The following is a 23,644-nucleotide window of genomic DNA, read 5'->3' as shown; positions in this document are numbered from 1 at the left end:
CCAACATGGCCATCAGTATATAAGTTTCTGTTAACGGCCTTGTATAGCTATATACCCATCACCTTTCCATTGCCATCTCTTCAGCTAACCCCCCCTCATGAGTGAAGGTTAATCACACTGAGACATTTCCCACAACGCAACACGAGACTCTCCATCAGGGCACCACTGATACTACTACTGATAGATCGTTTGCTTGCCTTATTTGGTTAACTTGTCCCACTCTAATAACTCTAAGTCATGGACGATAAGGCTGATTACCCCTCGGACTTCCTGCAAGCGCGAAACAACACCTTGACAGACGATGAGGTAAACCATCTGCTCGAGAAGCCAGGCTGCGCAGCTCGCTTCGTCTACGGAGTCCTCATGCTCCCCACGGCACTAAAGTACTTCCTCGACATGCCGCAGACCACGGACATCGCCAAATACATGATGCACGCAACTGTGTACGGGTTCAAGCTCTACCACTTCGGCCCGGACAGCACACCCGTCATGCTGCCCTCAGAGGACCCGCAGCACCGAGTCGAAGGGATGCTCATCCTCGGATTGAATGAAGAACATCGCAACAGGATCTACGAATATGAGAGCGGGCTCATGAGGCTTGTCGATGTGCGGGCACATGTCACTCAGCTGGACTCGTTCGAGGGCTACGATATTAGCAGTGTGCGGATTGTCGATGCGGGGGCGTTCGTCTGGAACCAGGAAAAGGAGGACGAGGGGATGAATGAGCTTCCGTCGACAGAACAAGGTCTGTATACCTGGTCTATAGATGGAATTTTGTGTAGCCAGATATATCAGAATATGCTTGCGGCTCAGCGCGCGTCGACGATCGATTTGGCGAGAACGTCGGCACCGGATGCTTAGGGTGGTCCAGCTTTGCTGGGAACATGGATCAAAGGAGTAGACGTTCTGGCTTGGTTACTAGGCGTTTGGTCGGTTGAAGGATCTAGACTGTCTATTTGTACGACAACTATGACTTGCTCGGTGTCAGGCGTTGGCTTGGTAAATAATTGGATGTGTTACATGGATAGATGAGACCCTTTCCTAGCATAGCAAGCTAGCAGAACTATCCGTCTTCCCATCCCGATCTATATCTATAGTATACCACCCTGCCAAGAACAACCATAAGAAAAAAGAACCATATGCTATAATCGCTCAATACAACATGAAACCCACCACAACCCCATCCCCTACTACAACCCCGTAGCGACCCAATAATCCCAAACCTCCCAAGCCCCGGCCATGAAACTAACCAACCCGGTCAAATGCTCGGGGAACCCGATGCCCTTCTCAAAGCACCAATGAAGACACAACGGCGCCCAACAAACATTATTAACGAGACTCTTCCTCCACGCCCGAATCTCCTTCCTCAACGCCTCCCTCTTCTCCCCCTTCCCCACAACTCCACCCTCCCCCTTCTCCTCCTCCATCTGTTTCCTCCTCAACACAGTCCCCCTCCAAAGCACAAAGAACTGAAAGAAAATATGTCCAAACCACGCCCTCGTACTCCAAATATACCACTTATCAATCCCACCCCACCGATCCACAAACCGCTTCGACACGATCCCCTTCTGCGCAAGATATCCCACGTTCTCGAGCGCCTGGTAGATGACGTTCACGAACACCTGCAGCAATGTCAGGATGTAGAGGGGTTTATCTGCCGGTGGGTGTTTCAAGGTCTGAGAGCCCCATGTCCAGAGGGGGAAGAGGCCGAGGAGGCGCAGGGTGAAGCGGGTTTCGGACATGAGGGAGGAGAGGGCGAGGAGGGGTGATTTGGAGGAGGATGTGGTAGTGTTGGTGGGAGGTTTAGGGTTGTTGCGTAGACGAGCGAGCAGGCTGAGACGCGCTTGGAATGCGATCCATGGTGCTGAGGAGAGGATGTGGTGTAGTGTGTGTGCGAGGTAGCCTGTTACTGCCAGGACTCGTTCTTGGCCGGCGGCGGTGGATATGAGTCTGTTGTGTGTGGGGGGTGTCGGAGTTAGTGGGATGGATGTTGCATGTCTCTCGGGGTTGAGTGGTAGGTTTGTTGGGAGGGTGTTGTGAGAAGGCAGTAGCTCACCTATCGAACCGGTCGACTGTCCGGTCTGTTGCCTTGAGAGCTGCCAGCAGCTGTTGGCGGCGACGTCCAGCGCCGGTTATTGACGATACCGGTGAGCAGTTGTCCTGCGGGGGTTTCCCCTCATTGTTGTGTTTTTCGTTGTCCGCGACAGCAGCGGGTGGAGAGGAGGGTTCAGGGTCGGTCATAGTGGTTTCCTTGCGGTGGTGACTTATGTCGACATTGCTCAGGTCTGCGGACACTGGGGAGTTCGGGGACTTTATTGTCATGGGGGGAAATAGGGCGAGCGTGATCGTCAATCAAGCATCTGACCAGCAGCTGCGCTTGGCGCGGTGCCGAGGTTCGGAATTGGCTCGGAATGATGGGTCCTGGTGGATGGATGGATGGACCTGCCGCGGTTGGGGGGATGCCGACGGTGTGGGTTTTTTACAGATTAGATGGTGATTAGATATTGAAGTAAGTATCCCCCAATTATCAACACTTAGATAATGACAAACTGGAGATTCCATTTCATTTATTTTTGATGATTAGTTAGTTACTGAAAGAAGTGTTTTGCTGATTATCGATTGACCTGTCGACATATTCTGATCAGAATTACATGAAAAGGAGATTTTCGTACCCCCACATTAGTTACTTAAGGAAAAGTAGTAGTTTTCACGCAGGAACTAAGATTCCGTGCTCATCCCGCGAAGAGCGGAACATCGTAATAGTAGTAGCAACTTGATTGCCGTCACCACTGGCTGAATACCTTTCTGGCTGTATGCCAATAATATTTGTTGCTTTGTGGGCGCTCGTATCTTTCGTCGATCATTACTTCAGGAAACGGTGTTCTCTGTCCTCTTCTGCACGAGACGCGAGATCAAGGAGACAACCACCCGACTCGTCATCTTCATCGTCCTCGTCGTAGTCTTCATCAACATCGTCTTCTTCATCTTCATGACCTCTTCCGGACCAATGATCTTCTTCGTATTCCTCATTCACGGTTGCCGGGACTCTAACGATTGTACGCGGGGGGCGAGAACTGACATTCGGGCGGCGGGGATGCTTGTTAATACTGTTCCATGCGCCTTGGGCCGTCGCTAGCTGTCGTGAGATAGTAGGGGTCCGTCGAGACGTTCCAGATGGTCCTGCTTGCGACGGACCTGCTTGCGAGTTCCTAGCACCTGAACTGGTGGAAAGTGAGCCAGACGAACTGCCACTTGCCATGAGCCACTCGGGAATTTCAAGATGCGGAGGCGGAGGGGGCGCGGTGAGTGGTGCAGCAGACGGCTGAGTATTTAGCTGAGCAGATGGAGTAGCGAGTGGTTCTGTAGATCGAACAACACCTGATGCGGTAGGAGGGGCGTTGGTAAAACATCCAGCAACGGACCCAGCAACTTGGGCAGTAAGAATTGGAAGAACAGTGGTAGTCTGTTTGGCATGTTTAGACGAACCGGAACTATTGGTCGCCCTATCCACAAGCTTCTTCAGCAGGGCCGATGGGGATTTACTGTCCTCAGCGAGCGATGTGCTTGATTCAGCTCCGGGACGTGCTGTTGAAAAACGTCGGAGACCCAAGTTTCTGACAATGTTTGCATCCGATATGCTGCGGTCACGCAGGTCCCACTGACTGGGAGCCCTGACAGCTGTGTCTCTGCACACCTCGTTAATGCTGCCCCATGCTCGTTCTTGAAGACGAGGTGCACAGCTGTAGCAGGCGCGATGGCTGCAAGGAGGGTAGACTGACGATTGTAGCAAGGGGCGGTCTTCGGCAAACTGGTCTGGATCGGGATTTGAGACGTCTTCGACAAAATCCACATGGGGATTCTCGTCGTCATCGTCATTGCCTATGCCATAGATGACTTCTGTCACAGGGAAAGCAACAAGATGTTCGGAGTGTTCTGCGGCAACTGTCTGCAGGACCCTAATTTTCTGCCACATCAATATTCTCTTCTGTATTTCCGTGTAGTGTCCAGCCTTGATGGCGTCGGATATCCAAGGACTGAGGACGGGGGCCTGGCCTGGATCCATGCGGTGGGAGAAGCCGGTAATATCTACACCACAACGATAGAACCAACCAAGCGCCGGGACAAGGCCGCAGGACTCGCATGTCTCGTGCTTGTCAAGTGCATGCTCATGAACGACGACATCGTGTTTGCAATAGGGGTCACCGCAAGCTCTAGATCCGTCCTCATTCCACCCCGAGAACGGAGGGAAGAGACGGGGTCTGCCGTCCTCTCGTCGAGCCACCAGGTTGAAAAACGGATCAACAACCGGTTCGAAAGTAGCATGCTGATCCCATCTCACAGACGAAGGCTCGCTATTGGGGGGTGGGAGGAAGACTAGCTGAGAGGATGGTGAGTCTGACCTTTCCGAATGGCTCTCCTGACGTTCCTCCTCGTCCACAGGTAACCTAGAAGACATGATTCTCCAAGTATTGAGATGACCTGGTATGATACAACGATGAAAACGAAGAATCAAAGGATGACTTCTGATGCTTTAGAAGTTTCCTGTGAGGAAAGGAAACACGTCTGAGTGTTCGTTGAGACATCGTGTGAGATTGTGGACGTGTTAGGCCTCTTCACCAAAGACCGGGTCCAACTGTCTCGGCACTCAAACGCTTCAAACGAGCATTTGCAATTAGATGCTTGCCAGCACTGTAGCAGAAGCATTGTGAACGCTAGGTTAACATGCACATGGCCTATAGATTGGGAGTGCCATAAAGGCAAGGCCTAGGGCTGTGATGAAGCATTCATCTCTATATAAGCAGCATTATATGAGCTACATTTTCTACCTGTGCAGTTGTTAGTGGATAGGAACTGTGCACAGCAGATATGGAATCAGAAAAATTACCCAAGATGAGTGACATATTGAAAATAAGCTCGTTTATTTTCTGTTCCTGGCTGCACTCGGCGTGCACCTTTTGGGCCAGTGCCTTGCCTCTTAGGGTATAGACCATCAGGAAATACCGGATTTTTGAGATAAGCCTGAAAAGCGGTCATAATGAGATCAATACTATATATAAATATATTCCAGAGTCAGATACTGCCTGGAAAGCGCAGAGAATCATAGCAGATCTAGCGAGGCATCGGAAAGGTGGACATGGGAACCCTTAAGATAGATGCTTGCCCGCATGTCGGAGCTGACCGAAAGGCGGGCAGCCCGAGGCCGCGGGTATTAAAGCAGCGACATTCGCCATTTGCCGATGAAGTGACCGACAGTGAAATTATTATTGTCTTTGATTATTGACTGCTTTCCTCCTCCACATTCCCAACAACAACAATACTTTAATCACTGCTATCTACTATCTATTATCTACTCACTCACTAGTCGCATTGACTTGACTAGCTGTGTTTGGTGAAGTTGGAACTAGATTCCTGTCTCCTGTCAGCTTAGGGCAGGTGTTGGTCCATCCATTGAATTGATCCGTGGATTAACTATTATTATTATTGACTGGGTCTCTTACCTGCTCTTATCCGCGTTGACCTTCCCCATATTATTGTCTGTGTTGCTGCATCTCATTTCCAACTCGCACAGGAACTCTTCCGACCTCGGTAAGCTTTGGCTCATCTTCCCGAACAAACCAGCCTCCTTCCTTTCCCTTGACTCGTTCCCGTTCGTTCCTTAGCCTCGTTAAGTTACTAGTTGTTTTGGCTGGCGGGTGCTGTTGCTGCCCATCAACAAATCATCCATCAGCCAACAATCTCATCTCCCTCTTTCCCCCCCCCCCCCCCCTGCTCCTCCTTTTCCCTGCCGTTCTATGCGGGACAGCGCATCTTCCGTCGCCAACCCCATGTTTTCCACCTAATCTCAAATCTCACCTCACCTCTGTCTGTCTGTCTGTCTATCCTACCTTCTTTCCCCAACCCAAAACCCACTTCATTCCTCCTCCTCTCATTCTCCATCTCCACCAAATCTCCATTGTGGTTCTCACCCCACTCCCTTGTCTGGCTTGGCTGACTGTGTCCCGTAATTTCCGTAGCTGCCGTCTTCCGTGACTCTATCGTCTTCTGGCTCCCGTCCTTCTTAATTGACCATATCGCGCGCGCTTAATCTTCTTCTCTTTCCTCACCCACACCCTCACCCACACCCACCAGGTCAGCAAAAATGTCTGCCAAGTTCCAGGACGAGGCTGTCACCTCGATACGGGAGGATACAAAGGAATTGGTCCACAAGGTTGGAAACCGGTTGACTGGCGATGGCTATCTCGCTGTATGTTTTGCGCCTGTGTAATCGCACCCCCGATGCGTGTTTACAGTCCCACTGATTGAGACAATGCGCGTCCATTATAGCTCTACCTTCGCCAACTGCAGTCGAACCCCCTGCGCACTAAAATGTTGACCTCCGGTGTCCTGTCCAGTTTGCAAGAAATCCTGGCCTCGTGGATCGCCCATGATGTCAGCAAGCACGGTCACTACTTCAGCGCCCGCGTCCCCAAGATGGCCCTCTACGGAATGTTCATCAGCGCCCCGCTGGGCCACTTCCTCATTGGAATTCTGCAGCGGGTCTTCGCTGGCCGGACGAGCATCAAGGCCAAGATCCTGCAGATCCTCGCCAGCAACTTGTTGGTATGTTCGATCTGAAACTCCCTTCTGACGTGCGCCTGGAATGCTGACGCGACGCAGGTCTCCCCCATCCAAAACGCCGTGTACCTGTGCTGCATGGCAGTTATCGCGGGCGCGCGCACCTTCCACCAGGTCCGCGCTACCGTGCGGGCCGGTTTCATGCCCGTCATGAAGGTCAGCTGGGTCACCTCGCCCATCGCGCTGGCCTTTGCCCAGAAGTTCCTCCCCGAACACACCTGGGTGCCTTTCTTCAACATTGTCGGGTTCGTCATTGGAACCTACGTCAACACGCACACCAAGAAGAAGCGTCTTGAGGCTCTCCGCAAGGTAAATCAGCTACGTGACGATCCCGACGCGACCAGTCGCTAACCTGAGCACGACAGCGCTACGACCAACGCCGTGGACCCGGTAGCGAGTACGACAAGGGCGACTACCGGTAAACGATGTAAATATACTGTATCTAGCTTATGACTACCGACAGGGAAAGGGTGGACTTTCCAATAATGGTCAGTTAGAGCAGTCCGTTCACTCGGGTACGTCTCCCGAACCCGAGAGACTACCGGAATGAGCGGCTGCCTCAGCCCAGCCACCTTATCGGAAAGTCCACCCTTTCCCTGTCATCCATTTCATTACCCCCATGACATCCTAATCTGACCCGGATATACCTCTAATGATGGAGCTCTGGCGTCGAGATGAAGATATGTTTGCCCTGCCCCTGTTATGATGAATATGTTTTATCGTTTCTATTCTCTATTTCCTCTGGCGACACAACCCACCATGCTGCATACCTCTTCTGTCTATCACTGTCGCCATAGTTTCATACCGATAACAAAATACCAAGATTTAAAGATTCCCTACACCATCCCTTACCATCATGTAATAGTAATAATCATAAACCCATCCCATTTATCTACCTAACCGTCATCGTAGACAACTAGTCAAATCTCACATCAAGAATGATTAAGAAGACGAAGAAGAAAACACTACCTACTCAACCTCCATATCCTCCCCCCTCTTCTTCTGCACCCACTCCACAAAATCATCCAACGCCCCCGGCCACGCCCCATCCGCACTCCACCACCCAAAGTTCTCATCCTCCATCGTCTTCCGCATAAACACCTCCACCTGCTCCCACAGATCCTTATTCACGGGCCTCTTCCCCCTCTCCTCCAGGAACTCAATCCACCAATCCAACCACGGAGTCGACTCCGTGTTCCACTGCACCCCGCCATTCTGCGGCGTGAAGAACAGCCGCCATTGCTCCGCCGCGATCTCGAACTGCAGGTTCCGCTGGCCTTGCATGCGACAGAGTGGGAAGGTGAAGCGGTACACCCGCCGGAAGAGGTCCGGTTGGATGGGGATGCGCGCGCGGATGTCCGCGGCGTGGGCGATCATTTTGTCGAGGGTGTCGGATCTAATTTCCACGTATATTAGTTTGTTTGTTTGTTTGGGGATATGTATGGGTGGGTGTGGGGTATCTACCCAGTTAGTCTCCAGCCATTGATGAAGCCTTCGCGGGTGAATTCGCCCATTGACGGGGATTTGAGCAGTTCGGCAATTCCTAGACATGCTACTTCGTCGAGGCCAACTTTGATGTCGCCGAGGTATTTCATCGCTCCTTCGATGCCGATCCCGTCTGGGTTGTCTTCTGGGGCATCTGGTGGAGGTTAGTTTTGGATATACTTATAGGGAAGAAGGTGGGAGTGGTGGGCGAACCTCGATAACTATCGAAGATCTTGCTCAGTGAGGATGTGCTACCGCCGGCGCCGGAGGAGCTTTGGAAGTATCTGGAGGTGAGATTGGAATTAGCGACTGTTTGAGATCAGTGGTTGGATCATATGTTGGTGGGTGTATGAAGCAGATGATGTAGACAGTGCTAGAGTCGGTGGAACTCTGATGCATGCTCGGATTTCAATGCGCAGGCTGGGTGGTCTCATGTGTAAATGTTCCGTTCTTTCTGCTTTTGTGCTAGGCATACTGCAAGAGCAGTATTCTTTTGACCACTAGGTAAAGTGGGGAGTAGACCTCAAGGCAGATTCTCTAAGCGCACGGATGCCAGGTAAAGTGTAGGAAAATCTGGCTGAACGATATAGATGTCGAAAGTTGATAACAGACATACTACACGCTTGTGGAGGTCTCTTGCCTGAAGCTGCCGGAGAAAAGGCTCTCAGAGATGACAATGTCTCAATCGACAGTCGTTTTACTGCATATCGTATGGGACAGAGTGACATCTGACAGCGTCAGATTTACGTCTTCAGCTGTATCCGCCGGACGACATGCGTTCAGGGTTGAACAATGAGGTGTTTCAGGATAGCCTGCACCAACACCTAACAGTACCTTGATTCAGTCCTGCCGGACGAGGGATACAGACAGATGAGACGACGCCAGGCCTAACGTATTGAAATAACCAAGCGAGGTATAAGATGACCAGGTCCATGGGACCGCGGCTACAAGAGTGGAAACGCGATAGCATAGCCAGGAAGTAAAGCCAGAGAGAATTGAATAGAGCACAAAAACTTATACTCACGCATCAAGAGCTTGTTCCACATTCCAGCGAGATGCTTTCAAGAACTATATGCATACGACAAGTCAGTCATGGAGGAACACGTGATGACCGCAGATAAGACTGGTTGAGCGATATGGCATCTGCCGAAGGAAGGGCAAAAGAAGCAATGAGACAGTGTATACCTTTGCAGCTACTGCATCCTTGGCTTGGGTGAGGTTCACGAATTGCATTATACATTGCTTCTGAGCAGTAGAGTAAGGCGGCATGGTGGGGTGAGGCAGGCAGTGGCCTGCGGGGAAGATATTGGCCGATGGAGGGGGGTGTAGGGACTCTTTAGGAGGCCAACGTGGGAGTGAGGATGTGAAAGGGTTGGTGGCTGTGAGCACACTGGCTGCAAGGTGAGGAAATATACAGAAGTGTTGTTAATCCGCTGCTGAAATGACTGGATGGGGAAACTTCACATCTCCGAATCGAGCTCGCTGAGTGAGAGGTGCCCGTGCACGTGCCCCGCATTTAATATTCTAATCTTCTGCCAGCTTCACATCACATTCCTCCCAACACCACCACTCACGCCTGCCATTCGGTGGGATTGGCTTGCTACTCAATATTATACTATACGGGATTCAGCAATATCTGTAATGGTTTAGCCTACTTTTATCCAGCTACGAATGTCCAGCAGAGCCGAAATTACAGAAAAATATCATGAGATAATAGATGGATAAGGTGAATTGAGAAACACTTTTCTAAATGTACAGACAGACGACTCCAGAACTCCTGCGAGAATGCCCAGGTATCTAGTATGAATCTCCCATGTTCGATCCCGCGTATGCAAGGCTTTGGCTTAGGTCGTAAACAGAGTATCTTCCTAGGGGAAAGTTAGCAATCTGATACAGTGGATATGACACTTCGTCAACCTACCTCTCTCAGGTACTCTCCAATATCTGCCTGACGGAACACCACGTTGGCTGTGGGCTCCAGTCTCCGGGTCTCAGCACTCGACCGGGCAGTCACACCGAATCCCTATTGTCTATCAGCCTGGGTTCCCTCAATCCAGCCAAGGGCCTCTTACCAATGGCGTATCATTCATATCCATAACAATGACACCCGCATTCTCCGGGCAGTCCTCGCTGAATCTTCCGACGTGGGCCTTGGCCACGTTGGAGCCATAGAGGAACGGCATCACACCGTTCTGCTTGATCCACACCTTGTAGCGCGCATGGGGAGCGAGGACATCCAAAGCCGTAAGCTGGATTCTGAACTTTCCGGTCTTGGTGAACTTTCCGATGCAGGTTCCGAGGGTGAGGAGGTTGGCGCGAGGGATGCTGGTTGCGAGGTTCGCCAGGGAAAGTCTCAGGTAGTATACTCTGCTGCCGTGGAGACGGAAGACATAGCGGTCGTTGGCATCTTCGGAGGCAGAAGGAGGAGCGATCAGGTTGTTAAGACTCCTTCCAGTGTAATTGGCCAACTTCTCGAACAGAGTCCGGGTTTCCTCTATGCAGAAACGATATGAGAACCCATGCGCAAGAATCACAACAGACGGAGATGGTTGCACCTACCTTCGGTGAGTTGACGCATCTTGAAAGACTGTTTTCAGTTCACTGCACTAGACGCGAGGACTGAATAGAATATAAACAAGCAGAAAAGCGCAGGAAGATTTCCAGACGCGATTGCGATGCAGCCTTTGTAAGTCGAAGCTCCGCGGGAACAAAAATTCTAGACAAGGTGGAGCGGCCGCCTTTAGCGTCCAGGTCTTGGCACCGCAGAAAAAAAGTTTCGGACAGTCAACCCGCGCAAACAACTTGCCGCTACCACACCCCAGAATATACCCCAGGCACCGCGAAATGGCTCCTGCACGTACGACTAAACGGAGACGGGTGAGCCCTCCTGGAGATGAGGAGCGTGGCTCCAAATCCTCCGGTGGTGCGTCTGCCAGCGACTTCTACAGCAATGCCGCCGAGTGGGACCTTGAACAAGACTATGAGCAGCGCCCGCGCAAATTGGGCAAGAAGGACAAGGAACAAACGAGATTGCCTATCAAGACTGCGGAAGGTCTACAAAATGTGGCGGAACCGGAACCCGAGCCGGAGGCTGAAGAATCCGACAGCTTTCTGGGCACCGATGACGACGAGGATATGGAGGATGCGGATTCCGATGAAGATGAGGAAGAGGTTGAAGAAGAGAAGCCGAAAATCCCATTGAAGCTGCAAATCATCCAGACCAAGGAGGAACTTGCGCGACTTGCTACGTTAATCAACGAAGATCCGGAAGAGAACATGCCGCTATTCAAGACAATGGCCGAAATCATGGAGAGGGGAGAACATGTTGCGATCCAGAAACTGGCTCTTGCCGCTCAGGCCGCAGTGTACAAGGACGTTATTCCTGGCTACCGAATTCGACCCCTCGGCGACGAAGACCTGTCCGCGAAAATCTCCAAGGAAGTGCGCAAGCTACGGACATTCGAACAATCCCTCCTTTCGAACTACAAGCATTACATCCAAAAGCTGGTGGAACTCACGAAACCAGCCAAGAAGGACGGCCCCCAGGTGGACCCTGGCCTCAAGAGCATTGCGATCAACTGCGCCTGCAACCTACTCCTTTCCGTGGCGCATTTCAACTTCCGTAGCGAGCTCTTGAAGATCCTCGTCAACCGCCTCGCCCGGAAACAAGTCGATGCCGATTTCGTCAAATGTCGCGAGACAATGGAGGAGGTTTTCATACGGGACGAGGACGGAGTTGTGTCCCTCGAGGCTGTCCGCCTCCTGTCGAAGATGATGAAGGCGAAGGAGTTCCGCATCAACGAGACCGTCCTGGATACCTTCCTCCACCTCCGTCTGCTGTCCGAATTCTCCCGCAAGGCGTCAAGAGACAGAATCGATCGCGAAGAAGAAGAGGAGACCCCGCAATTCGGCAAGAAGCCCAAGCAGAAGCGCGAGTTCCGCACCAAGCGGGAACGCAAGGTCCAAAAGGAGCGCAAAGCGGTCGAGAAGGACATGAAGGAGGCCGACGCACTGGTCTCCCACGAGGAGAGAGATAAGAACCAAGCAGAAACGCTGAAGCTCGTCTTCGGCGTCTACTTCCGAATCCTCAAGCTCCGCATCCCCAAGCTCATGGGCCCTGTCCTCGAAGGTCTGGCCAAGTACGCCCACCTGATCAACCAGGACTTCTTCGGTGACTTGCTGGAAGCACTCAAGGACCTAATCGGTCACGCCGATCGAGCCGAGGAGGAAGAAGAGGAAGAGGAGACAGACGAAACCAATGAAGCGGAGCCAGCCACGACCCGCGACGCCCAGCGCGAAGCCCTCCTCTGTACCGTCACAGCCTTTGCCCTCCTGGAAGGACAAGACGCCAGCAAGGCCGCCAGCACACTCCACCTGGACCTGAGTTTCTTCGTAAAACACCTCTACCGCTCGCTCTACAACCTCTCCATCAATCCTGACGTCGAATTCAATCCCGACAAATCCCTCCGCCTCCCCGACCCCAACTCCCCCGAAGCAAACCCGGCCTACCGATCCAGGAAGAAGGTCAACTTCCAGACGCCCATGGTTCTTCTCCTTCGCTGCTTGCAATCTACTCTGATTTCCCGCGCACACGGAATGCCCCCTCCCGTCCGCCTAGGCTCTTTCTCCAAGCGCCTGATGACATCCTCGCTCCAGCTGCCCGAGAAATCCGCCCTCGCGACACTCTCGCTCATGAACCAGGTGGCCAGGCATAATGCACGCCGCATCTCCTCACTGTGGCACAGTGATGAGCGCAAGGGAGACGGTGTGTTCAATGCGTACGCTACCGATATCGAGGCGACTAATGTCTTCGCGGGCACGATCTGGGAGGGAGAGTTGTTGCGCCAGCATTACTGTCCTCAGGTTCGGGATGCTGCGTTGGATGTAGAGAAGATGATTGCGACGCGGAAATAGAGTCATTGTTTTTAATTAGCGGGTCAAATTTATCTAACTTACGCCTCTATTCCACTTTTCTTTTGAATCTTTTTTTATTCATTATCATTATCATTATCTGTTGGCCCTCCCCATAGAGTATCCGATACCCGGTAAAATGAAACAAATGAGAAACTCAGAGAACTCCCTTTTTTTAAACTTCCTTTTCCTCCAACTCCGATTTCATAAATATGCCCTTGAAACACCCATTGACATCTCACCTCAACCCCATCAATAATCTCATAATACCCGCTCAATGAGATGCCAACGAAAGGAAAGAAAAAAGAAACATCCCATCGCTCGTCATGATGAAACTCAATAAAACATAAAGTCATGACATCGCCCACCTCATAAGTAAAAGAAAAACAACAGAAGTAACTGAGAATTGAACTGACAGTCATCCAGCCAGCCATTCCACTATCATCAATCAAATTCTCACCAACCCATCACCAATCAATTCCTACCTACTCGTCGACCCTCTCCAACGTCCCACTCCGATGTCTTCCCGACCCCTCTCTCTTCCGGCCAAAACTAACAGTAGTAGTATTCGAGGAAATCAGCTCAAGCGGAAGCGGAGGCGGACGACGAGGTCTGGGAGGAGGGCCATCAGTACGACTACCACTACCGCCCTGCGACGGCGAGAACCCGGCAGGGGAACTAGAAGTGGAGCCAATTGAACCAGACGCAGTCGAGGCAGGAACAGGGTGTCTGAAAATCGGGTACGGGTTATCGAAGCCCTGCTGCTGCTGCTGCTGCTGCTGGGGAGTTGAGTTCAAGCCGCGAGACGGCACAGCAGGCAGCCTATTCTTGTACACATCTGGAAGAGGCCAGCCGTGCAAAGTAGGAGGAGGTGAGGAGGAGGTACTCTCAGGAGTAGAAGTGCCAGCACCACCGCCGATTGAAGAGTGAGATTTCGATAGCTTGAGCACGCCGGGACGTCGAGCAGGAGTGGGACTTGGAGTTGTCAGCATGGCCAGCTGGTGTTTTTCGAGACGGATGCGTTCGAGGTCGCGCTCGGCGATGATTTTGCTTTGCTCGGGGGTGCGTAGGACTGGGTGGATGGTGCTGGGGTCCAGGTTTGGATCGTGGCTGGGATTTGGGGTGGTCAGTTTGCCCTGTGCCTTGTTGTTGTCGACAGTTTGAGGTTTGTTCTCCTGCGTGCGGCTGGCGTTATTATCACTGTCACGGTGAAGAAGTAGGTTGAAGAAGCTGCGTTTGGGTGCAGGTTTGTCCATCTTGGGCTGTGCAGCAGATGTGAGTAAGGCTTCGGCTTGTTCGATTGCTGGCACGAGCAGGTCTGGCAGATCGAGGAAAGTAGATGCTTTGGGAGTGGGGGATCCTGAAGTGTCCTCATAGTTATCTTTCCAGGCAACTCGCTTTTCAGTGATCTGGTGCTGATGGTCTCTGACGCTCAGGTAAGCGGAGGACGAGCTATTCACAAGATTGGCACTGCGTAACACGCTCGACGGGGCTGCTTGTTTTCTTTCTTTATTTTCCTCTTGCTCGTTCTTCGTCTTCTTCTTCTTCATCTCACCATACTTCCCTTCTTCTTTTCTCGGCAGCAACTTGTCCCTCCCATCATCCTGCGCGCTCAAGTCTCGGTTCACCATCAAAGGAATCGATGGGCCCTGCAGCCCAGCACTGGGGGTCAGGATGCCCTCAGATGCTGGGTTGCCAGGGCCAAGCTTACCCTCCTCTTGGAGGTCGTACCTGAGCTTGCCAATTTCCTCGTGGATCGCAGTGATTATTTTCGACTTGATGACGCGCACTTCGCGTCGCAGCGTGTCGATATGAGCCCTGACATCCGCAACGGCCGTCTGTGCCTCCTTCAGTAGCTCAGTCTGAGCAGCCGCTTTCTTGTTGATGGCCTGAGCTATGTCAACCATCGTGTCCACATGGCGAAGAACTTGGTCCATGTGCCAGGCGTTTTTGTCCTCGAACGTCTTGACGAGTTTACTGGCCGCATGCTGCACGTGGAAATGGAGCTGCTCTACGTGCGAAGCAAGTTGCTCCTCCAGCGCCGCCGTGTTTTGATAACCTGGGTCTGGCGGCGTAGGGGCGAAGCCACCCCGACCAGTGGAACCCAGAAGCTGCGCTCTATCGACGGGGACCTGAGCGGTAACGTATTCGCTAGACGAGCCATCAGGACCGGCCTGGAACGTTGACACAGGAGACGCCAATGCCGACAGACGGGTGTCGGAACCTTTCTTGACGGACGAGTCACTGTCGCGGGTTGGCGTGAGCGAAATGACTTCCTCTATGCTGGTCACCCCGTGATCGCGACGTGGCAGATCGGACGTTCTATCAGACAAGATCGTCTCATACACCGATGGGGAGTACGTGCGTGCAGCTTCGCTCTCGCGGACCGTGGATGCCGCACTCTTGGGAGACGCTGGCTCAGCTGCATAACTGCATGCGCGTTGAGGTGTACTGACGACCTCTGGCAGCCTGCTATTCCTGAGCTCTCCTGTACGGGCAGCTGGTGACGATCCGCTCAGGAGAACGGCATCGAGCAGAGTCGAAGTATGTCCCTCTTCCGCTTCATTGCTGTGGATGAGCGAGTGTTTGAATCTAGCGCCTTCACCACCAGCACCACCACCACCATCCTTCATGGGCGTACGCACAGAAGAATCCGACGCCTTTTCGAAATCTTTCAAACAATCATCCAACCGTATCACACTTGACTTCCGTGATAGCGACGATGACCCCGAACCCACCTCCATCACCCTAGGTCTGGGAGTGTACAGCCTCTCGACTTCGAAAGTGTTCCCCTTTGCAGCGAAAGAATCTAAAGAAGAAGAATCATCCCGAAGGATAGTGATTTTCGGCATCGTACTTGCCGGTGGGACCTCCTTGCGAAACTCCTTCTTTAGATCCTTGAAGCTGAGCTTGGCCTTGAGAGCCTTGAAGGTTGATTTCTTCTCCGACTTTTTCTCACCAGTCGCTGATGTTGAAGCTGCCGCCGCTGCCAAACGACCCGGTTCAGTGAACGAGCGTTTCTTAGCAATGCTTCTGCTCCAGAGACTTCCACTCCCGCTTCCACTGGTAGGCAAGCTAGGGGGAGTGTCGTTTACGATCGAGTTGGCTCGAGCAGTTCGAGGATTTGGCATTGGTAGAGCGAGGTCGGAGTCGAAGTCCAACTTGCCCAGTTCTGGCGAGATCGTTTTAACTGTTTCTTTTTGTTAGCATTGTTCTTTCTTTATCCCTTTCTTTTCCTTGAAGTATGAGATGAAGAAAAGAAGCACACATACCACTTTTCATCGAGGAAAGACTACCCTGCTCAGTATCACCGCTCAATCTCATCTGTTCTCTCTCCTTGGCCCGTCGCAGAGCCCACGCATTTCCCTCATTGACCGACATGATGATGAAGAAGCAGTATGCTAAGTATGGTTAGCTGTGTCTTTTTACTTCCTTCTCTCTTTATTCCCTTTATTGATTTCAAGTTCCCCAGGATGGATAAGAACTCACCAGCTTAATCAAGTCTAATCAATGGATGGAACCGGGCTCTGTATCTAGCACAGTGTGAGCAGTCTGACTCCTCAATCCTAGCAGGCACGATCTCTGAATCAAGAAGATAATACTCTACCTTTCCCAACCAAACCACTTAACTTAACTTAACTCAACTCAAAGATTAGGCTCCTTGCCCTCCTTATCCCTAACCTTCTCGTTCGCCCGTTCACGCAGACGCTGCCAGAGCTGAGCGGAACGAAAAAGGATTAAAAGGAACGTTGCACGGTAAATCACAGCAGGACGCATTGACGACTAAGCTTGTGAGCAAAGGGGGGGAGAGAATCCTGAATAATGCGATGTGCGTGCGTACGTATCGACGACTAAGCAAAGCAAAGCACAGCGTAACGTTATTAGTGGTAGTAAGTTCTATCCGTATCTAGATTCGTGATGACGGCGTATCGTGAAGATGAAAATCGAAACGAGACGCGACAGAAACGCAACAACACAACACGAAGATGGATGGATGATACGAGATGAGGAAACGAGGGAGTGAGTTCGGTAAGCAACATTTTCTACTAGATGTATTGCAGTGTTGTGTTTTGTCTGTATGCATGTTTGCATGCTATGTGAGCGCTGGTGTTACTGTTTCTACTGCTGTGGGTTTGGGGGCGATATGTGTGGTTGATAGGGGCAGTGAATGAATGAGTGCTGGACTTGGGATTGGGTTCGGTTTGGTTGATATCGCTGGCGAGTTTGGGGGAAGAGGGTGGCTGGGAGAGGATATGAAGGTGGTGGTGAATTCGTGTGAATCTTTGTTTCTACTATGTGCTCTGTAGGGTTATAGGGTTGGGGTGGTGTGAGGGGTGAGGGGTGAGATGTGCTGGAGGAATGGGCTAAGGGAGATGAATGTGTCTGTCTAAATAGGAGCTTATATTCGGGACTGGGCTTGTAGTTGAATACTCAGAGGTCGCCAGAGTTATATTCTACAAGTAGATGGTGTATATCATAGGGTTCGGGGAAGGAGAAACTACAACGCATGCTTGCTTGATCTTGGTCGTCCTCATGTGTAGGTGGTCTAACCTTGGGAATTATGTGAGAGTGGTGTTTTCAAAGGTAGAACGGACTTCTTTCTCCAGAGTCTACTGTTTTTCAACGAAGATTAGGGTGCTGGGGAATATTCTACAGGAGAGGTCATCGAAAATCCCTACGATGGAGTAGCTCTCAGCATACAGACACGAGAGCAACAACCAACTTTTATAGGCTAGGTTAAGGACAACTGAAGGCCAGGCCCTACTATATGTCTACTAGCTAAGAAGATTGCTGAAGTAATTTCTAAATCATATCATTATATCATATCATCGTGCACATCATTACATACTGGCAGACAACTGCAACAGAACTACTACCAATCTGACAAAAGGAAAGAACGATTAAAAATGCGGAATCAATAATTCAGACAATTTGAGAGGAGAGCGAAACAGCTCGACAGCAGAATACCAAATACAGGGGAATCGATGGATAAATTGGTGGGCGCGCAAACTCGGCAACTTCGAACAATCATCGGGTATATGCATGCCAAACAAATGCTAGCAATGGTGCAGTAAAAACGCTCATCAAGAACAGATTCCTGAACCATATTAGCTTTGGCAACCACAATCATGAACAATAAACGTCTCGGTCTTCAACACCCGACACGACTCTACTGGTTGTTCCTTCCACGGCGACGGAACGGCGAGAAAATAGCCCCAAAGAAATTGGTGAACACAGCCCGAAGGATGGTCTTAAACCAGCTGTCATGTTTACGGTTCAGAGAAACAGCTGTGACTGACCGGTTTTGACTTTGGGCACGATCTTCCTCGTCGCCCTTGGTGGCAACTGCCTTGTCGGCGGCATTCTCGGACGGCGCGGCGGGCTCGGTGGCGGGCTGGGGCTCAGAAGCCTTCTTGGGCTGGGGCTCGGCATCGTCTTCGACATGAGGCTGCTGGGTAGATGCAGAAGGCTGCTCGGTAGAAGGTGCCTCGGCAACTGCTGTTACAAGGTCAGCTCCATATTCGGTAATTCCCAGCTGATTCGCTGCAGGACTTGAGAAGTGCATACGCTCGGTAGGCTTGTTTTCGGTGACGACTGCCTTATCTGTGCTCTCAGGCTGGACGGGAACTTGCTTGGACTCAACGTGCTCAGGAGCAGCTTCGTGTTCCTTGTGAGTGGCCGCATACACTCCGGCGGTAATGGCAGCACCGGCAGCAACAGTAGCAACACCTGCGCCAAGAACCTCAGGGCTAAAAATGCTATCCTTGGCAGACTCCTCAGGAGCGGCCTCCTTGGCCGTCTCAGGAATAGGCTCTTCGTGTGCCGTCACGATGTTGGCCTCGACAGGAGCCTCCACCTCGGTAGGCACAGGCACTTCCTTGGCTTGAGGCTCAGCCGGGGCCGGCTCACTGACGGTTTCAACCTGGACAGGTTCCTCCTTCTCGACACTAACAGCCTCAGCAACTTCGGCCTTCGGGGCTTCCTCGGTAGCAACAGGCTCGACGACAGTCTCAACTGCAGCCGGCTCATCCTTGGGCGCATGCACCGGCTCGGTAACCTGTTCTTCAACCTGTGCGACAGCTTCCTCCACAGCCTTCTGCTCCTGTGCCTCTTCGGCCTTGGCCGTTTCTTCGTGGGTCTCAGGGACAGGCTCTGCGGCAGCAACCTCCTTCTCAACCGGAGCCTCAGTAGCTTCAACGGTTGCGGCCTCAACAACCGGTTCAGAAGCAACGGGCTCCTGAACAGCTGGCTCGGCAACCTTGTCGACAACCTCCGCCGCCGCTACTGCTGCAACTGCCGCAACAGCAGCCTCAGCAACGGCCTCCTTCTCAGAGTGCTCGGGGAACGACTCAACTGCCGCTTGTTCTTGGGCAACTTCCGCAACCGGCTCCTCAGCAGTCTCCTTTTCGGCCTCATGAGTGACAGGCGCCTCGACAGCAGGTTCATCGATGGCAGCCTCCTCGACAGCTTCCTTGGCGACAGGTTCTTCGGTAACAGGTTCCGTGGCGGCAGCCTCCTCAACGACAACCTCCTTCACGGCAGGCTCCTCAACAGCAGGTTCCTGGACAGCCTCCTTAACAGGTTCCTCGACCGCAGGCTCTTCGACAACAGGCTCCGTGGCAGCAGGCTCTTCAGCGACGACCTCCTTGACAGGTTCCTCGACAGGAGGCTCCTCAACGACGAGCTCCTTCGAAGCAGGCTGCTCGACGGCAGGCTCCTCAACAACAGCCTCCTTAACAGGTTCCTCGACAGCAGGTTCCTCGACAGCAGGTTCCTCGACAGCAGGTTCCTCGACAGCAGGCTCTTCGACAGCAGGCTCTTCAGCGACAGCCTCCTTGACGGGTTCCTCGACAGCAGGCTCCTCGACAGCTACCTTAACAGACTCCTCGACAAGCTCTTCGGTGACTGGCTCAGTTTCCTTGGTCGACTGGTTGTCAAAAACGATCTCATCTCCAGCAGTCGTAGCGACAGTAGACTCAGCCAGGTTGGAGGACTCGTCCGTCGACTCGTCCGCGACAGTGTCCTCAATGGGCTCTTCAGTCTGCTGGGATTCTTGCACAGTAGGCTCCTCCACGGCAGGCTCCTTAGTAGATTCCTCGGGAAGGGATTCTTCAGGCTTGGTCTCCGCGACGACTTCCTCCTTCACCAGCTCTTCAGCAGCCGGAGCTTCAGCTGCGTGCTCAGGCTCTTCAGCAACCGCCTCCTTGGTCTCTTCAGCAGCGACCTCGGCAGTCTCCTGGGACTCGGGGACTGCGGGAGCAGCTTCTTCATGAGCAGGCTCCTGGGAAGCCGGGACTTCTTCCTTCGCAGTCTCTTCATGTGCAACTGTCACTTCAGGCTCGTCTTCCTTGACGGGTTCTTCTTCCTTGACGGGTTCTTCTACCTTGACGGGTTCTTCTTCCTGAACTGTCTTCTCGGCCACTGGTTCCTCGACGACCGGCTCTTCAACAGCCGGTTGCTCGACAACTTCCTCGGCCGGGGTCTCCTGAGCAGTCTGTTCGACGACAGGCTCCGGCGCGGATTCCTCGGTCTGCGTGGTGGTTGCTTCAGGGGCGGGCTCCTCGACAACAAGCTTCTCAGCAGCCGGCTGGGCAGATTCCTCGGCCTCTGTAGCGGTGGCTTCAGCAGCAGGCTCCTGAGCAGGCTCTTCAGCAACATCCTTGGCTGAAGTCTCCGTGGCCGGTTCCTCAACTGCAGGCTGGGCGGTCTCTTCAACAGTCTCCGAAGCAACGGGCTCTTCCGCAACCGCCTCAGCCACTGCTTCATCCGCACCAGTCTCCTTGGGAGACTCCTCAGCTGTCTCTGAAACGGAGGCCTCGACAACTGGTTCTTCTGCGACAGGCTTCTCAGCCACCGGTTCTTCGGCAGCCGAGTCAACCTTGCCAGCTTCTTCAGCCACTTCCGTGGTCGAAGTCTCGACAAGTGCCTCTTCCGCAACAGTTTCGGTCGCTACCTCCTCGACAGGGGTTTCCTTAGCAGGAGTTTCCGTAGTCTCTTCAGCCGGAGCATCAACAGCAGCCTGTTCGGTAGCAGGCTCTTTAGAAGACTCCTGCTGGACAGGCTCCTCCTTTGCAACCTCTTCAGAGGTTTCCGTGACCTGTTCAGCGGGTTCCTCTGCCGGCTTCTCCGTGACCGGTGGCTCGGCGATCTCGGCGGTTGCCTCGGTAGGGTGCTCCTCTGCGGGCTCAGCAGTCTTTTCCTCTGTCTCAATCGAAGCTTCAGCTGCACCTTCAGTTGCCTTCTGGTCGGCAGGCTCTTCTGTCTTGGGCTCCTCAACCTTCTCCGCAGCAGGCTCAGTGTGCGCTTCTTCCGCAGACGGTTCAGTGGGCTCATCAGCAACTGGAGTCTCGGTGACAGGCTCGGCGGCCACCTCCGTTGTCGGTTCAGAAACGGTGTTCTCAGGGACAGATTCTTCGACCGGGGCCTCGGAAGGTTGGGGGGCGGCGGATTCCTCCTCAGCCGGCTGCTCCACAGCGTCCTTGTCGGTAACAGATTCCTTGGGTTGCTCCTCGACAGGTGCAGCTTCCACAGGGGCCTCTTCAGTGGTGGCCTTTTCCACGGTTTCCGTGGTAGGCTCAGCAGTCGAGGGCTCCGGAGTAGATTCCTCCTTGGTCACTTCCTTCAAGGGTTCTTCAACGGTGGACTCCACAGCAGTGGTCGCCTCGGCGGGTTCTTCAGCCTTGACTTCGTCCTTGGCGACCTCCTGCGCAGGTTCCTCCGTAGCGGGCTCGGTAGCCGGGACCTCAGTGCTGGGCGCTTCCGCCGCTTCTTCCGTAACCGACTCCTTCGCAGGCTCTTCGGTAGCAGCCTCAGTGACAGTCTCGGTAGCTGTAGTGTTCACCTCTTCCACTTCCTTTGTAGGCTCTTCTGCGGTAGATTCGATAGTCGTCTGGACGGCGGGGGTCTCCGGTTCCTTCGGTGCGGACTCTTCCTTGGGGGCCTCCTGTGTCGTAGCTTCTTCAACAGTGGACTCCGTCGGCTTCTCGGCGGCAGGTTCTTCACGGGCCGGTTCTTCAGCAGCAGGTTCAGCAGCAACATCCTTGGCAACAACCTCCGGGGTTACTTCCTCCACGACGGGCTGCTCTCCCGAAACCTCAGCCTCGGTCGATTCCTGGGCTGCGGGCTCTGGGGCAGACTCTGCCGGCTTCGACGTGATCTCCTCCGTAACCTCAGTGTTTTTAGGCTCTTCGGCGTCCTTTTCGGTGTTCGCGACGGTGGCGCTCTCGGTCGAAGTCTCCGGTTGCTCCTCAGCTTTAACCTGGACGTCAGACTCAGGCTTCACCTCCTCAGTGACGGCGGGGGCAGCTGAAACCTCTTCCGCTTCCTTCGGTGCGGGCTGGCTCTCAGCAGGTGTTTCCGTCGCCTCGTCGGCCTTCTCCGTCGTAACGTCTTCGTGCTTGGAGTCGGAGGTTTGCTCGGCGGATTCCGTTCCGTTGACCTCAGGTGCTGCGACACCGTTGGTGGCAGGCTCCGTCACTTCAGCATCCTTCTTTTCTTCCGGCTCGGGGACCGACTCGGACTGCTTCTCCTCGACGACGGGTTCCTGTACGGGGGCAGCATGCTCAGCGGCCCCATTGACGCCGTTCTCTTTCGGCGCGGCTTCCTCGGTCTCTGCGGCGGCATCTCCGCTCGGTCCGACGGTGAGAAAGTTGTTCACCAGACCTCCTTCCCCTGCGGCTGTAGTTGCAAGTTTGTCAGCTTCAGATGGGTTGCGCGATGATGCAATGTCGGGAGAAAGAAGGTTCAAGCGTACCGTGTTTGACAGCCTCGTCGTGGAACCACGGGCCGGAAGCGCCCTCGCGGAATCTATATTGATATTGACCAGGGGACAACTCCAACTCGCGGTAGAATAGATATTCTGTCGAAACCAATCCCTCCTCATCCGGTTCGGTATCCACCATCTTGGAGCTCAGTTCGAGGGGCTCCCATTGCGGCTCGGAGAAAGTGCCGGCCACGAAGACGGGATCGTCAATCGGACGACGGACAGAGATTGTGACGGTCTCACCAGCGGGGTGGGCCATTGTGGTCATAAAAGGTCGTAACAGTCGTTAAGATGCAACAGACGCAAACAGAAGAAAAAAGAGGAAGATAGAACTGTAAGACGCTGGACTCGACTAGGCTTTTTTGTTGTTGTTGTTGTGATTTTCTGAGAGTCTTGGAGGTATCAAGACAAGAACAGACGACGGGCCACCGCAAGGATATCAATGGACTGGAAAAGCAATAATATACAGGCGATCAGACGGCAAACGGCGTGGTAGGACAAGACAGGGCCCTCCCGAGGTGGAATTGAAAGGTGTATGAGGAGGAGTGAGGAGGTAAGGGGAGGGGGAGGATGTCTTGGAGGGGCAGCGGAGAGATGAGGACGAGATTGGAGGGGGGTGGGGAGAGATGAGAAGATGGGTTTGATAAGAATGACTCTTTTGTTTGGGGGTACAAACAAACAGCGATGGATGATGAGAGAGGTAAAGTAGAAGTAAAGAGAAGATTGGGAAGAGAGAGGGGAAATTCTAATCAAAAGGTTGGAGAGGGAGAGATTGGGAGGAGGGGGAGGAGGAGGAGGAGAAAAAAAAATTATTGGTAGGACGGAGCAGCGCCGTACGGACAAGACAGGACAAGACAAGAATAGCACCAG

At 53.0% G+C, this 23,644-nt stretch overlaps 9 protein-coding genes across 9 annotated transcripts; 3 read left to right on the top strand and 6 right to left on the bottom strand.

Annotated features, from left to right (window-relative positions):
* Window positions 1–12: 12 nt before the first annotated feature.
* BO85DRAFT_200846 (gamma-glutamylcyclotransferase family protein) lies at window positions 13–1,007 on the top strand. The gene is made up of 2 exons (XM_025654532.1): window positions 13–41; window positions 108–1,007. Exon 2 carries the CDS (start codon window positions 238–240, stop codon window positions 859–861), a length of 624 nt encoding a protein of 207 aa, XP_025510351.1. The 5' UTR covers window positions 13–41; window positions 108–237; the 3' UTR covers window positions 862–1,007.
* Window positions 937–2,314, bottom strand: BO85DRAFT_453948 (uncharacterized protein; the record flags this gene model as incomplete). Its single annotated transcript, XM_025661167.1, has 2 exons — window positions 2,057–2,314; window positions 937–1,950 (listed from the first exon to the last, which is right to left on the bottom strand). Coding segments are annotated over exons 1-2 (806 nt in total), but the record flags the coding sequence as incomplete, so codon positions are not given.
* Window positions 2,315–2,863: 549 nt separating this feature from the next.
* BO85DRAFT_383903 (uncharacterized protein) lies at window positions 2,864–4,456 on the bottom strand (the record flags this gene model as incomplete). The annotated part of the gene is made up of 1 exon (XM_025656530.1): window positions 2,864–4,456. The coding sequence occupies one exon, from the start codon at window positions 4,454–4,456 to the stop codon at window positions 2,864–2,866; it is 1,593 nt and encodes a 530-aa protein (XP_025510349.1).
* Window positions 4,457–6,014: 1,558 nt separating this feature from the next.
* Window positions 6,015–7,126, top strand: BO85DRAFT_453945 (Mpv17/PMP22 family protein). Its single transcript, XM_025661166.1, has 3 exons — window positions 6,015–6,244; window positions 6,325–6,600; window positions 6,658–7,126. Exons 1-3 carry the CDS (start codon window positions 6,140–6,142, stop codon window positions 6,964–6,966), a joined length of 690 nt encoding a protein of 229 aa, XP_025510348.1. The 5' UTR covers window positions 6,015–6,139; the 3' UTR covers window positions 6,967–7,126.
* Window positions 7,127–7,484: 358 nt separating this feature from the next.
* On the bottom strand, window positions 7,485–9,560 carry BO85DRAFT_524322 (DCN1 family protein). The gene is made up of 5 exons (XM_025665406.1): window positions 9,286–9,560; window positions 9,125–9,168; window positions 8,314–8,384; window positions 8,080–8,254; window positions 7,485–8,011 (listed from the first exon to the last, which is right to left on the bottom strand). Exons 1-5 carry the CDS (start codon window positions 9,367–9,369, stop codon window positions 7,585–7,587), a joined length of 801 nt encoding a protein of 266 aa, XP_025510347.1. The 5' UTR covers window positions 9,370–9,560; the 3' UTR covers window positions 7,485–7,584.
* Window positions 9,561–9,854: 294 nt separating this feature from the next.
* On the bottom strand, window positions 9,855–10,791 carry BO85DRAFT_453941 (ribosome biosynthesis protein NIP7). Its single transcript, XM_025661165.1, has 2 exons — window positions 10,660–10,791; window positions 9,855–10,594 (listed from the first exon to the last, which is right to left on the bottom strand). Exons 1-2 carry the CDS (start codon window positions 10,676–10,678, stop codon window positions 10,149–10,151), a joined length of 465 nt encoding a protein of 154 aa, XP_025510346.1. The 5' UTR covers window positions 10,679–10,791; the 3' UTR covers window positions 9,855–10,148.
* BO85DRAFT_453940 (nuclear export protein Noc3) lies at window positions 10,611–13,181 on the top strand. Its single transcript, XM_025661164.1, has 2 exons — window positions 10,611–10,664; window positions 10,743–13,181. The coding sequence occupies exon 2, from the start codon at window positions 10,945–10,947 to the stop codon at window positions 13,012–13,014; it is 2,070 nt and encodes a 689-aa protein (XP_025510345.1). The 5' UTR covers window positions 10,611–10,664; window positions 10,743–10,944; the 3' UTR covers window positions 13,015–13,181.
* BO85DRAFT_507240 (uncharacterized protein) lies at window positions 13,052–16,624 on the bottom strand. The gene is made up of 3 exons (XM_025664393.1): window positions 16,284–16,624; window positions 15,750–16,201; window positions 13,052–15,716 (listed from the first exon to the last, which is right to left on the bottom strand). Exons 1-3 carry the CDS (start codon window positions 16,390–16,392, stop codon window positions 13,497–13,499), a joined length of 2,781 nt encoding a protein of 926 aa, XP_025510344.1. The 5' UTR covers window positions 16,393–16,624; the 3' UTR covers window positions 13,052–13,496.
* Window positions 16,625–18,181: 1,557 nt separating this feature from the next.
* On the bottom strand, window positions 18,182–23,033 carry BO85DRAFT_443103 (PT repeat family protein; the record flags this gene model as incomplete). The annotated part of the gene is made up of 2 exons (XM_025658862.1): window positions 18,182–22,689; window positions 22,766–23,033. 2 exons carry the CDS (start codon window positions 23,031–23,033, stop codon window positions 18,182–18,184), a joined length of 4,776 nt encoding a protein of 1,591 aa, XP_025510343.1.
* Between the last annotated feature and the right edge of the window lie 611 nt (window positions 23,034–23,644).

Source organism: Aspergillus piperis, assembly GCF_003184755.1.
Source record: "Aspergillus piperis CBS 112811 unplaced genomic scaffold BO85scaffold_31, whole genome shotgun sequence".
In the NCBI taxonomy this organism is placed as follows: Eukaryota; Fungi; Ascomycota; class Eurotiomycetes; order Eurotiales; family Aspergillaceae; genus Aspergillus; species Aspergillus piperis.
Note: the sequence above shows the minus strand (reverse complement) of the source record. Positions and strands in the feature narration are given on the sequence as shown.

What these genes read in the sequence shown, in the direction of transcription:
- BO85DRAFT_200846 (XM_025654532.1), top strand. Translation starts at nt 238, where the DNA reads ATGGACGATAAGGCTGATTACCCCTCGGACTTCCTGCAAGCGCGAAAC.
- BO85DRAFT_453945 (XM_025661166.1), top strand. Translation starts at nt 6,140, where the DNA reads ATGTCTGCCAAGTTCCAGGACGAGGCTGTCACCTCGATACGGGAGGAT. An exon ending in CTGGCGATGGCTATCTCGCT is followed by an intron (nt 6,245 to 6,324) that starts GTATGTTTTGCG and finishes CGTCCATTATAG; the next exon opens with CTCTACCTTCGCCAACTGCA. An exon ending in TCCTCGCCAGCAACTTGTTG is followed by an intron (nt 6,601 to 6,657) that starts GTATGTTCGATC and finishes GACGCGACGCAG; the next exon opens with GTCTCCCCCATCCAAAACGC.
- BO85DRAFT_524322 (XM_025665406.1), bottom strand. Translation starts at nt 9,369, where the DNA reads ATGCCGCCTTACTCTACTGCTCAGAAGCAATGTATAATGCAATTCGTG. An exon ending in GTGGAACAAGCTCTTGATGC is followed by an intron (nt 8,385 to 9,124) that starts GTGAGTATAAGT and finishes TCTCACCTCCAG; the next exon opens with ATACTTCCAAAGCTCCTCCG. An exon ending in GATCTTCGATAGTTATCGAG is followed by an intron (nt 8,255 to 8,313) that starts GTTCGCCCACCA and finishes AACCTCCACCAG; the next exon opens with ATGCCCCAGAAGACAACCCA.
- BO85DRAFT_453940 (XM_025661164.1), top strand. Translation starts at nt 10,945, where the DNA reads ATGGCTCCTGCACGTACGACTAAACGGAGACGGGTGAGCCCTCCTGGA.
- BO85DRAFT_507240 (XM_025664393.1), bottom strand. Translation starts at nt 16,392, where the DNA reads ATGTCGGTCAATGAGGGAAATGCGTGGGCTCTGCGACGGGCCAAGGAG. An exon ending in TCTTTCCTCGATGAAAAGTG is followed by an intron (nt 16,202 to 16,283) that starts GTATGTGTGCTT and finishes AAAAAGAAACAG; the next exon opens with TTAAAACGATCTCGCCAGAA. An exon ending in CCAGACCTAGGGTGATGGAG is followed by an intron (nt 15,717 to 15,749) that starts GTGGGTTCGGGG and finishes CTATCACGGAAG; the next exon opens with TCAAGTGTGATACGGTTGGA.